This window comes from Scomber japonicus, chromosome 15 (genome assembly GCF_027409825.1).
Source record: "Scomber japonicus isolate fScoJap1 chromosome 15, fScoJap1.pri, whole genome shotgun sequence".
NCBI lineage: Eukaryota > Metazoa > Chordata > Actinopteri > Scombriformes > Scombridae > Scomber > Scomber japonicus.
The window spans coordinates 11,080,266-11,093,671 of record NC_070592.1 but is presented as its reverse complement, the minus strand read 5'-3'; the positions used below and the strand labels follow the sequence as shown (position 1 = coordinate 11,093,671).

Sequence of the window (13,406 nt, the reverse complement as noted above, 5' to 3'; positions counted from 1 at the left end):
ATTCATGATTAGTACCCACAGCTGCTGACATTTTGGGTCTCATGGGAGCAAACACTCCTACACACAGCAAATACTTTAAGTCCCCCTATTGAGCATTCATAAACAGAGTTATATGAACATTTAATAAATAGTTAAGAAGAAATATTTCATTAATTATCTGTTAATATACCAGTTGTGGGTCCTCACAGTTATAGTTGATGAAAAATACTTTAATAAACACTTATATCTGCTTACAACTACATTGTATTGTGTTATAAACCATTTGTCAGATGGTAAGTAAATGTATGTTTATAAATGCTAAATAGGAGGGCTAATATTAACGGAGAAAAAACCCAAATACCCAAATCCTGTTCCTGTTTTTTGTTCCTGTTTGTTTAAAATAGATTTCTTTTTTTAATCCTAGTTCCATTTTTTTTTAGATCATGTCAAGATAACACACATGCTAACAAGCAAAGTCATAAAATAATCTAAACCCTGTTACCCTTCACAGATCAATCAGTTCAAGAAGCTGGAGCAGGAGGTGATCAAACCAGTGGAGAACGACATCTCACAATGGACGTCACACCAACACTCAGGTAGAACCTCGGCCTCCCCATCAGACTCCTCCCTGTCACCCTCCACTCATGTGTGCACGCGGGACCGCCAGCTGCTCGGCTTCTACTCCGAGCAGTGTGAGCAGCACTTCGTCACACTCCTCAGTGCCGTGGACGCCTTCTTCAGCTGTGTCAGCGCTGGGCAGCCTCCCCGCATCTTTGTGGCGCACAGCAAGTTCGTCATCCTCAGCGCCCACAAACTGGTCTTCATCGGAGACACTCTGTCCAGGCAAGCCACGGCTCCCGAGGTGGCCAACAGGGTCATGAACTCTAGTAACGTGCTGTGTGACTTGTTAAAGACGGTGGTGGCTGCAACCAAGATGGCCGCCCTGAACTACCCAAACACAGCTGCCATCCAAGAGATGGTGGACAGAGTCACTGATCTCTCACACCACTCACAGCAGTTCAAAGAACAGTTGCTCCAAATGTCTAATTTGTGATTTCCAGCTGTTTCGCTCATGTACATTTCACCACAGACACCATGTGTACATTAATCTAGTATAAATATATATATTTACAGTTTATATATATATACATATATATATATTGCTCTCCATCTTTAAGCCTGTTTTGAATGTTGTAAATACTGTCTGTTCTGTAAATATTTGCTCTATTTTTGTGTAGATTGTTTTATATTATGGTATGAATATATATGTAGATGCAGTATTGGTGTCTGTAGGATCATGTGGACATTTTTCATAACATTCCTGTCGCATATTACGAAGCACCTTATGAGATGTCCTGTTGTTTAAATTTCACCTGTAGATTGTCGTCGATGTGTTTTACTGCTGGGTGTGTGACAGTAAATCTTGTAAATCGTGTTGATGTCGATGTGTGTTTGTGTGTGGTTTCTCCACAGACAAAGTAAAGGGTTGTTCTTAATCATGTGACTGTGTCTTTTTAATTTCTCTGACATAACAGATTTGTCATAGAAAACAAATGGTTTCCAGTGGAGCACAAAGAGAGCAGAATGTTACTTCTGCTCTCTGGTCTGGTCATGCAGATCGGTTTCATTTGCTGCAGGTTTTAGATATCGAACTTTCACTAAACAACATTTGAAACATTCAACCACAACCTCTCTTTGTTAATCTAGATTATTTACGCCACCTGTCGAGAGTAACAGGAAAAATTGATTGGGACTAGTGAATGCTTCATTATATTTGGTGTTGAACTAAACTGATGAGTTTATTTTAAGTTTTTAGAAATGATGATATGATATCTGAACTTAAAATGTCACAGGAGCAGAAGTTCAAGAATACAGTATAGATAAGGAGCCCAAAAATACAACAAAGTCTACTATACACAAAATGAAGTATAAAATTACAATTACTACCAAAGTAACTATACAATAGAGTAACTATAAATTCTACACAGACAAAACAAGTCACTCTTAAAATGAGGGGACAATAAAGTTGCTACAAAACATTTAATAGACATTATTTTGTCATTTTCATGCAAAAATGTAACATCTCTTATCAGCCATTTATTCATATCAAGGTGACATGTTTAAGACGATGTTAAGACTATTATGGGACTCCACATTAAAACTGATGAAGACTGTGAGATGTAGTTGAAAGCTTTATTAAGTGGATTCAAACTATAATTTTTCAAAAAGGAATGAGCCCTAACACTCAAATACAAGTTTTGTCATTCTATGTTTCCAATGCTTTCAACCACATCTCACAACCCTTCTTCAGTGGATGTGGAGTTTCCTCAGTTGTCACTACAAGCTACACTAAAAGAAGCTAGAAAGTAGACCTTGAGGTAAACCTTTCATCAAACTACTATTTCCAAGGATCGAGAATAAACTTTAACAATCAACATAAATCTTTTTTTCCCCAGAGCTTTCAACCACATCTCACTGTTTTCATCACCCAATGGAGTTTGCACAGTGGTCATGTGACGCTCAAGGAACATAAACGCTAGTTGAGATTTCTTTCATCAAACTCTTAATGTCCAAATGGATTTTTTTTTTTTTCTGGAGCCGTTAAACACATTTCACAGTCCTCCTTAAGTGGATGGCGTTTGCTCAGTTGTCATCTCGAGCTTCAAGGAAGAAAAAAAAACTAAAAAGGAGGACCTTGAGTTAAAGGTTGAATATGTAGAATATTTATTAAAAGCTATATATTTTTTTAAAATAATACAGCCAAAAAATATTTAGTCTGAATTAATATTTTCAATTTTTTTTGACGGTTCGACAATGACGTTCTGACACGTTCTGTGTACATTGTACCAGCCATTTAGCGGCCGGAATTGCGGGTTGCCAGGGTTGTCTGTTGTTCCGGTGCAGCTACTGTAGGCTGGCACTGGGTGAAATGGAGTTGTAAACAAACACGGCCGTGTTGGACTCACTAAAACCAGCGTTTTTTGCTCTCAAGTACAACTTTTCATCACAAAACTTCGAAGGTAAGACAGAATATCTGTTAGTCACTGTAAATAAGTGGTTGTTTACCTTTGTATGCTGCTGGTTCACTGAGTTTTTAGCGCAATAATAGTGGTACTGTTGAACTCGCCAGGGTCTTAGCTTTCATATGAGATGCTATTTGTTTGTGTACCATGAAGTATCAAAACGGTAGCAATGGAAATGTGGAGAGTGGGTTGACTTTCTGACGCTATTCGGATTTTGATATTTGATCATTAACCTCTTAACGCACGCTGTTCCGTTCACGGGACGGGACGGATGTTAGGAGGTAGCCACACGGTCTTCTGAATGTTTTAAACACCAACCCTTAAACATATATACTCATGCCGTACATTGTTGGAAAGCTTAGATTGTTCTGATTCATTCAAGACCACTCACGACTTATATGGTTGCTCACAGCCGTAATAGTATTACCGATTAGCTCGGCTAGCCACTCAGCTAAGTGAGAAAAGCTATAATGCCTACATACCTTCAAAGTCTTCCCTTTATCCACAACGATCATCTTATGACTCAGGACTTTCTGTACAGCTCGCCAAGTATCCATTCTTGTGAAATATGAAATCCGTTTTCATAAAACCGGAATATTTTCCTCAATATGTCCATGTATTTAGTCCAACACGTAATGTAATAACACAAATAACAAACCATATACGGTCGGTTTACGTCATTTCCTGACCTGCGCGTCCATCTCAGACTACACGTGACTAGATGTTTACGACCGTGAGCCTCTTCTGCTTCTGACGACACCACACACAAGCCAATCGGTGTTTAGGATTAGGCAGTACATGCAGAGACATTGCTGCTACTCCCACTGGCGTTACAATGTAATGTACCTCGGTGGTTTCAAGTCAGTTACAGCGAGGGTATGTTCGCTTCCTGTTTTCAAAATAAAAGCACCAACTCTATCGTTATGGTTTTCTTAATAATAAAAGGCAACGGGTGTTTTATTTTGTGAAAATGACCGGAAGTGCGTTACTCGTTACGGCTAACTTGAGTGGCTCCGAATTCGCAGGAACAAAACTTTAAGCAGATGTTATTTGGACAAATTAGCGTCACATTGTGGATCTAAAGGGCTACTTTCTCGCCTAAAAAGGTTAGACATGTGGATAAAGTGGTATATTTACAGAGTTAGAGCTAAAATAAAATCCGGCACCGGACATGGCAACCCGACTACTGGAATTACTTTTTGGTCTCGAGACATTAGATGGCGTTGTTCTGCTCATTCTACATATTCTACCTTTAAGATTTTTTTTTTGTGTGTCAAACTACTATTTACAAGCTCAAGAATCAAATTATGTGCTCAAATATAAATATTTAAAATATAAATATGTTTAGTAGCAATTATACCAACCCCATGGCATCGTTTCAGTGGTTAAAACATATATTAAAGAGTTACGGGTTTATTTAGGCTATGTAACCATGGTGACCGAATGTCTTGTCAAACTCAATCAAATCCTTGTGGACTCCTATGGGATATTTTTTTGTGATTTCAAGTCATATCTGATCAGTTATTTGTACCTTCAAATCTTTAAAAGGAATCCGTTAAAGATGGGACTGAAAGGATTTCTCACTAACGGGGGGCCGCTGGATGAGATGCCTCTGCCAAAAACTTCTTCACTTTGCGTGTAGAACATTAGATATGACACATGGAGAATAATGAGGGGCAAGCAGAGGACGAGACACTGCTACACATGTCTTCTGGACCGTGAGAAACATGGTTTTTCATAGTGACCCTATCAGCTACAGCACATTTTCTCTGGTTCAAGTGTAGTGAATTGATAAAATGTATAGAGTGACGGGGCGTCTTCTGCAGCAGCCTCTTGAGAACTTGTTTTGGGTGCGGTGGACTTACATGACACAAGGATACAACTAAACTTATTCTTCTCTCCTCGTCTTCACCTGCCCCTGTTTTTCTTTCTTTCATTATAATCTGAGTGAAATGTAGTCTGTCCCTGTGGAGAAGCTGCTCTATAGATAGATGGGACTTTGTGACGAGGAGAAACTCATGACCAAAGTGAGACTGTTAAACCCCCCTCCCACGACCCAATCTCTCCCCTTTCTTCAGCTCCCAATCACAAAATCTCATTAAAAATCTTTCGGGCTAACACTGGCTGGCACTTAAAAGCAATCTAACTGTTTTTATTATCCTCTGCATTCCACTTTGTGCTCTCTGGGGAGATGAGAAAGAAAGGAATTTGCAATGAAATTACTTCTTAAAAGGGTTTGCATTAACCCAAGTTGCAGACAGACACGGTAAATCACGAGATGTCAGATCCATCTTAAAAGTCTGTTTCATTCTCTGCTAATCGGCCCTACAAAGGAAGACAGCAGTAATGACAGAAATAGGAAAATTGAGAGAAAATTGGTTTTTCGGGCTGGCTGGCAAACATGCCGTCATGTGCTAATTAACTCAAAACACAAAGTATAGCTGAAGCTGCAGCTACTTGGTTAATTATGAGCTGACGATGGTGCTTGTAGATGAAAAGTTGAGGGATTACCACAGCTACAATTCATCAGGGGAACATGACAGAGTGTAAGCTACCAAATTTCACAGCTGTCTATCCAATAGTTGACAAAACATTTTATTCAAAAACACATTTGTCAACTGGCTGGTTGCACTGGAGGAAAAGTCGAAATATCTCCTAAGAACCATAAATGTCTGTACAAACTTTTGTGCCAATTCTAGTAAATGTTGACAGTCGTTTAATGTGAAAACTTTGACTTAGACGTTAAGTAAAACGTCAGGGGATTACTAAAATTATCCCCTGAGGCCTATTTTCATCTCTACAGGCACGCTGCTGTTGCTAAAAGATGTAGTGCACCCTGCTTTTCAATATACAGTACTTCACAGGGGGAAATGCAGATGCACGTGTCCCTTTAGCTCTGTCTTACTTGAACTAGTTTGTTGACAAAAGAAAAGAAAATAGGCTTTATTTTGATTATTACAGTCCAAAACTAATACTTAAATGTAGGCTATATCTGTTTTGCTAGGTTTCTGTCAATATTAGCATATTAGCATATTAGCTGAGATGACTTTTACCATTCTGTTACCTTAGCAGGAGCTATTTATTTATTTTCTCTCCATCATGATTGGATTTACTGCGTCATGTTATGTTGAATAACTAAATAAATTAGCACATGCTGCGTCATCAAAACGGATTTTTAAATTACTGACAATAGCAAGGGAAAAATCAATTAGTACACTTTTAGCTTTAGCTGCGGTTATCTCAACAGCTAGCTTACATTTGACATACCTCTTTGTTTAGCTATATTTTTGTTTACAATGTATTACAATTAAATGTGTGACTTAATGGTAGTCAATTTACCACACTACATTGCATGATTTCCACTAGAGCCAAAAGCTTAGCAGCTGTTTGTTTTTTTCCCATCATAATTCGATTAACTGCGACATGTTATGTGGAATAACCGATTCAATCAGCACACGTTACATCATCAAAATAGATCATTTCATGTACAGACAACAGTGAGGGGAAAATCAATTAGTACAGTTCTTTGCTTAGTTGTTGTTATGTCTTTTAGGGCTGTAATAGTCCTCATAGGAATTGCATATATCTCAGTTGTGCATGCTCAGTTGTCAATATCTATATAAAAAATCTAAATAATTAATTAATTTACAGTTTAGTGCAATTATATGTGTGACTTAATGGTAGCCAGTTACTCACACTACATTGCATGAATTCCACATGAGTCAAAAGCTTAGCAGGAGTTAGCTGTTTGTTTTTCTGCCATCATTATTGGATTTAGCTACTGCCTCATGTTATGTGCAATAACTAACCGAAGTATGAAGATGTCATGTCATTAAAATGGATTTACAGAGGCAGCGAGGCTAGCTGCGGCTATCTCAATAGTTAGTTTTCATTTGATATATCTCTTCTATTAGTTATCGTTTTGTGTTTGTGGAGCAGTAATAATGGGATCTCAGGACAATAAATAATCAAAATCAGCTTTATTTGTTTTATTATTTACAGTCTATGTCACCAGCTAGATTTCATTTGATATATCTCTTTGTTTAGCTATCTTTATGTGTTCTTGAGGCAGTAATAATGGGATCTCAAGACAATAAATAATCAAAATCAGCTCTATTTAGATTTTTTCAGCCGTCATGAATTAAATACATCAGTAATAATGGGATCCTAGGACATCTTGTGGTTCCAAACAAGAGAAAGATACAGCTTGGCTGATGTTAATGCTTCAGACTGAGCTTGACAGTGCCTGGTGAATCAATGAGCTATTTTAGTCCTGGCAGCTCTAATACTCGGGCCAGAACCCACAGTCCTGGACTCAACAGCAGCAGTAGCTTCTGTGTACGTCTGTCACCAGGGGCAGCGTGCCAAACACTCTCATAAATGGTTGTCTCTGGTTTACCACAATTACACAACCACGCAAGGTGCTGCAGAGACTGGGAGCTGAAGCTGCATTTTACCCAATCCCCTGGAGCATTTGTCTCCTGCACGCACCCCGATGAGACACTGTCTAGTCCAGCCGAGAAACAGCTAACAGGTGTTGGACTGCCGAGATGGAAATTTGAAGTGATATACAAGAGCAGCAGCAATCAAAAAGTCAGCCACTCACCTGTCTGTTGGTTGAACAAACACTGAAAGGTCATCAGAGAGGTAATCTGCAATACCTACAGCCGACAACAGGAGCAAATAGCAATGCTTGGCTCTTGTAGAAGATATACAAAGTTAGAAGAGCGCTGGAGAGTCTATGTCATTTCCTTGGCTTACCACAATCATTTCCTGTAAAGTATTTGCAGGCTATGAAATTACAGCTTCTCTAAGCTCAGCAAGGCCTCGTTTGCTGAAAAAGGCCCCAGCTGCCTGCAGAAATGTACGCTGCCAGATCTGAAGGATCATTAGTATGAATAAAACTACAACTGAAGGTTAGCCTCAAAGTCAATTTACAGTAAGGGTGGTTACTTAATTTTCTGCATCTGTTTCCATTAGAGGCAGGATATTTTGGAAGAGTGGATTCTCAACATTTGAGTCATACCACAGTGAAATTTATCAATTACTATACTTTAAATATTGTAGACCTATTTCTTCTGTGTATTTAATTAGCTGTGATTGTGCTCTCTTTGGCTCTCAAACTGCAAATATGGAGTTATTACTGCAGATTCAGGATACTTTTATGCTGCAGCTGTGAGTGAAATGCTAATTTGAGTGTAAAAAGCGCTGACTGACACAGAAAAGGGTCTAAAACCATGCACGGTGGGGAAATTCAATATGTTTGAACTTTAAAAGCGTCAGTAGGGTATTTATGTACTTGCTTAACATTTATGTTTCTCAAACTTCCCAACTCAGTAAATGAATCTGCATTAAAAGAGTGTTACTCTGCAATGACAATCATTGCACCCTGGACCCTCGAGGACCAATTGGCTGCATAGAGACTTGTGTTGTTAGTGGCAGCATTTTGAAATCCGAGTCTGAAGAATACTGACATGATAGCAGAGGACCCAGGGCATGTGTTTCTGTGTTTATTCTCGTTTATTTTTAGTATTTTTTTTATTGTTTTAGCATCTGTTTTTGTCACAGAATTCCTTACAAACAATACAAACCAGCTGCAGATCTTTTTCCAGAGTATAAGGGAAACTTCACGATCCCCTCTGTGATGGAAACTGCAAAAACCAAACCATTATGCAACCATTTGAAGCATCATGTTTATATATTAGAAGAATGTCCTTTTTGTTGTCGACAAACCTGAAGATCATCAAAGGTCAAACACTAACACAGACTCCCTCCTCCTGTATTCATGCAGCTCTTCTTTCATTTTCATTCTTGTAACACGTTTTCAAATAAAAAATGAACCAGATAAAGTTGATTTTATTACTTTATATCTAGATAGTAAACCAGTTAAGTGATAACCACACACATGTATTCCACTGTGAAGCATTTTCTTTGTAGCTGAGTTTGTCTTGATGCTGTTTTCCATCAAGCACAATACTGCCACCATGTGTTCAAACTTTTCAAACCAAAAAAACACCAGTGAGGACTGTAGTCAACTAAAAAAAAACACCAGGTTTGTGTTCTACATCTGGTTGATGAAACATGTCTAAAGATTTTAGCTCCTTTGTTCTACATGGATGACACATTACACATCATCCGTGAGCTGGATAATTGATGCGTGTGAGGACATCACACCTAATCATCTCATTAGTGGGAGGATCAAGGGGATTCAGTCCCAGTAAACATGTGTCATCATAGCTCATCTAATGTGCTCATCTACTCATCTAGGTGTGCTTTACCTGAGGAAACATTTTTAAAACATTCTTCTTTAATCGGTCGATGGATTCACAAAATGGATTAGAAACACTATATTTGTTGAAATTAAATAAACAGAGCGACAACAGTTATAAAGATCTGGATCCCCTTTTTACTATAAGAACCCACATACAACACAAAGATACCTTTATTTTTGTGATTTATTTAACTATTTCCCTCTATCTGTCTAGTTTAGGATTAAGGTTAGGGTTAGGGTAATGCTTTTTCTACCAATACAATAGCCACTACACCATTTTTGTTGTACTTCATCTTTTGAGTTCTCCTTTTCATCCTTTATAGCTGAACTCAGATGGTCTCGTTTGGATATTTATTGGATAGCTGACGAGCCAGGTGGTGGACTTGATTTGTGGAGGATAGGAAACGTATCTAGTACTGAAATGGTTTATTGCTCCACTGTTATGTGATTAATCCAATGTTTTACATCTGCATTCGAGTATGTTTGTAGGTGTTCTCATACACACACTAAACCAATAAAAATGTTTGTTTTTTTTTAAAGAAGAAAAGACCTGAGGACAGTTTATTTTTCTGTTACGCAACAGCTGCAAAGAATTTATAGACATAAGTCAGCCATCTGATGATTTCCTGAAATCAAATTATAACAATAAATGTCCAAGGAATGTTTCCCCCCCCCCCTTGCATGTGTAGAAAAAGGCAATTTATGAAGCATTTCTGTGTTTATTATACAGGGAATTTATAGCCAATATTTAAAAAAAAAAAAGACATTTACAATTATATCTTTCTTCCCCACCCCCCATAACAGCAACTTTTCCACTTGAGGCAAACAGGACAGGGCTCAACATATTTATGGCATTATTTATTTGAAGCTACAGCTCCACTGAAGAAAAAAAATCACTGCTGATAAAAAGGTGCAAGAGTTACATAACTTTAACCTGGAGGGAGACTGTATTACATTAACATCGACTAGGCTCTGGTCAGCTTTGATTTGCAATGGAATTCAAACTACTGTCGGCTTTATAAAAAGGAGGCCGTGTAACAAACAGTGGATGCCATCTAGACAGGCACTCGTACAGACAGAGGCACAGGGAGCGGGAGAGGGTCCGGACACCACTCGGGCAGGTTTTTTCTGCAGCAGGGAGCCTCGTTTTGTTGCTCAGCTAACAATGTGTGTAGCAGCTTCTGAACACCAGAGAGCTAACAGTCATTTCCTTGAAACGTTCTCCTGACTCTTTCAAGTATAAATCTATTAAAAAAAGGGTGAAGGAGAAGCTGCAAGAAAAGCGTCACGTATTTACACAGCTGGAATGAGGTCCTGTCATTCATCACCTTCTTTTACTGAGCTTTGGGTGTGACCTACTGGGTGAGATAGTTTCTATAATACATATACTGTGCAAGAAACAACTAAATGACAGCATTAACATTCCTTTCATTGCACTTTGTTATGCTTCAAAGAAAATAAAGTTGTCAGTTAAATATCACTTTCAGTTTCATTTATATTCAGTTGTTCTTGTTGAAATGATGTAGACGAGCTCTTTTTTAACAGTTATCTGCCTATTTTACTAAAAAATACAGATGAGAACATGTACATAAGAGAGTTAACATACTGTTTCTCTGTGTGTGTGATGGAGCATCTTCAATCTCCATCTTCAGGTGGCAGGAAGCAGCTCGGCCGCTCGTGTAAGCTGGCCGTCACTATTGCAGGATAACAGGAGGACCATGACTCAGTGCTCCGTACATACGACTGTACATAATTAAACATATGAACAGGTGGCATTCAGAAATGGACAGTACTGTAAATGGCTTTTCCCTTTGAAACCAGGAGGTCAGCCTGGTTATGATTAAAGTGTCCTGGTGACGAGAGGGGCTGACTGTGACTGCCGCGTGTCCACGAGCTCCTTGTGTAGTGTAGAGCGCAGGGTCAGTGGGAGAAATAGTGCCTGGATGATCTATGAAGTGCTCTCTGGGAAGGCAACTCTTTGGCGTGCAGTCCGGGGTCGATTCCGTGTCGGCACGTTTGCTGCACGCTCACTCTTGGTTTCGGACGGTTGAGTTTCAGCTTGCGGCGTGGTGGCGTCTCCAACAAGCTCACGCAGGAACTTGAACTTGGACAAGAAGAGCTGCCAGACTACATACCAACCTGAGGAGTACAGAAGTAAAACTGTCACCTGATTGACATTGAAAAAGCACTCTGAAGACAGAGAGGAAGCATTTCATTCAAGTCACAGAGGTAAACATCTGCTTGTATGGAAAATAAATACAAATAAATCTCTAAAAACCCAGAAGGTCGTTTAACAACACTTGATGATGTTCATAAATTATTCTCACAATCCCAAAAGACTCTTTTCATCTTGATGAAAAGATATTTAATCGCTGCCTTTCCCCAACTGTGACTGTATTTTCTGAACCAAACAAAGACAGTAGCCTCATATGACATCCTTGCTCAATGTGTACTTGAACAAAAATGGAGATGTAATATTATGCAATATTCATTTTATTAGTGTTACTTTCTATTTTCATAACCAAAAAGGGTATTCTGGATCTTTCTTGTTTCATTTAAAACAACATAGAAAAATATGTTAAAGATATTTGTCAATCTGTTTGTTATATTGCCCAACCCTTGTAATGTCACTTTATCCCCCATTTAATATTCATCTCAGCACTCCTTACACTCTTAACACCTTTACTGTGTTCATATCCTGTTTGCATTCCACATTCTTTTTCGCTGCATTGCTTATATCATTATTATTCTTTTTATATAAGTCTAACTAACACACAAAAACGTCGGATTGAGCAAGGGTTAAAGCTCACATCGGCTACAGCCTGCAGAGGGGAAGAGGAGGGGGAAGAAGCTGACATGACTGACTGCTCCTCAAGCACATGATAAAAATAGAAACTCACTTACTGAAATCGAAACTTTGTTGGTCAAAGACATTCAACAGCTAATTCAACTCTCCAAACTCTGACTCTATCATTTAAGGAAGCTTTAAAACCTGTTCCTTTTAATGTCACGTTTATACAGAGTCATTAAGCCAATTTAACTGTGTCGCAGTCTCTTATTATTATTAGCCAGTAAATATTATAATAATAAAAACTGCCCCCCGGGGCTTTACTGCACCTCCAAAGCTGAAGACAATAGTGGAACACGTTATATAAGTCACTTATGAAGGTTATTGTGTGTAAAAACTCACCGAAGACCATGAAGAGCAGCGCACAGACTAGTGTGGCCACAATGACCAGCAGTGTGAGTCCGACACTTTGCCACATCTTGACAGCAAAAACAGCAGCAGCAGTAGCCCCGGGGGGTGATTAGAGGGGTGTATTTTAGGTCTGTTAAACACCACACAGTGAGAGAGAGAGAGCGATAGATATGTAGCTCGGTTGAGAAGCTATTCCGAGACTAGAGGGACAGAAAAACAAACTCACAGCAGCTTGTTAGCTAGCGTGTGTGGCTAGCTGGGTTAGCTGTCTGGTTGACAGTCGGTCCTAAAGGAGCCCGAAGAAAGGACCGTAACATCAGCCAATGTTAGCCGGTCACCTCGGGGGTAAAGTCCTTCTTATATGAGCTACATAACTGCTGCATGTATCTGCTAGCTCTCACAGACGAGACAAGACAGCACAGTAACTGGGTTAAGACAACAATATCAGCGTCATGAAGCCGACTCAAACTGCGGCTGCGCAAAGAACACTTGAATTCTGGGTAATGTAGGCAAAGGAAAGGCAGCTTCATGCACAGAGGGGGCAACTCAATGTGCTTTACATTAAAATTAAATTGTGGCGATTTTAGACCCGGTTTATGGCTGCTCAAGCACCCCCTAAATTTGATCAAAGCTACAGGCTCAAATAGTTTTATTTTAACAGGTTTAATGTACTTTGGATAGTTCTGTCATTAATATTGTCTTTCCCTCAGGGTTCATTAACTATCTTAGGGTCCTCTCTTTAGAACTCTGATTTATTCTGAACCATCATTATTATTATACATTATAGTAGACCATTCTACTATGTATTGATGTCATTTGTTATCCACTGAAATGAGTGGTTTCGCAGGGGGTTTGAACACTTGCAGGGCATTGTATGTAAAATTCTCATTAGGAGCTGAGCCCCACTATAGGTCTGATCCTAGAATCGCAAAAA

The 13,406-nt window shown here is 39.0% G+C and overlaps 2 protein-coding genes across 2 annotated transcripts in view; one reads left to right on the top strand and one right to left on the bottom strand.

Moving 5' to 3' along the window:
* nedd9 (neural precursor cell expressed, developmentally down-regulated 9) overlaps positions 1-1,472 on the top strand; it is a 31,387-nt gene extending 29,915 nt beyond the window's left edge. Inside the window, exon 7 of the mRNA XM_053334614.1 lies at positions 491-1,472. Coding sequence (XP_053190589.1) covers positions 491-1,033 — 543 coding nt within the window. The 3' untranslated portion in view covers positions 1,034-1,472. The remainder of the gene's footprint in view (positions 1-490) is intronic.
* An 8,500-nt stretch (positions 1,473-9,972) lies between these two features.
* On the bottom strand, positions 9,973-12,928 carry smim13 (small integral membrane protein 13). Its single transcript, XM_053334295.1, has 2 exons — positions 12,464-12,928; positions 9,973-11,412 (listed from the first exon to the last, which is right to left on the bottom strand). Exons 1-2 carry the CDS (start codon positions 12,537-12,539, stop codon positions 11,222-11,224), a joined length of 267 nt encoding a protein of 88 aa, XP_053190270.1. The 5' UTR covers positions 12,540-12,928; the 3' UTR covers positions 9,973-11,221.
* Positions 12,929-13,406: the final 478 nt, after the last annotated feature.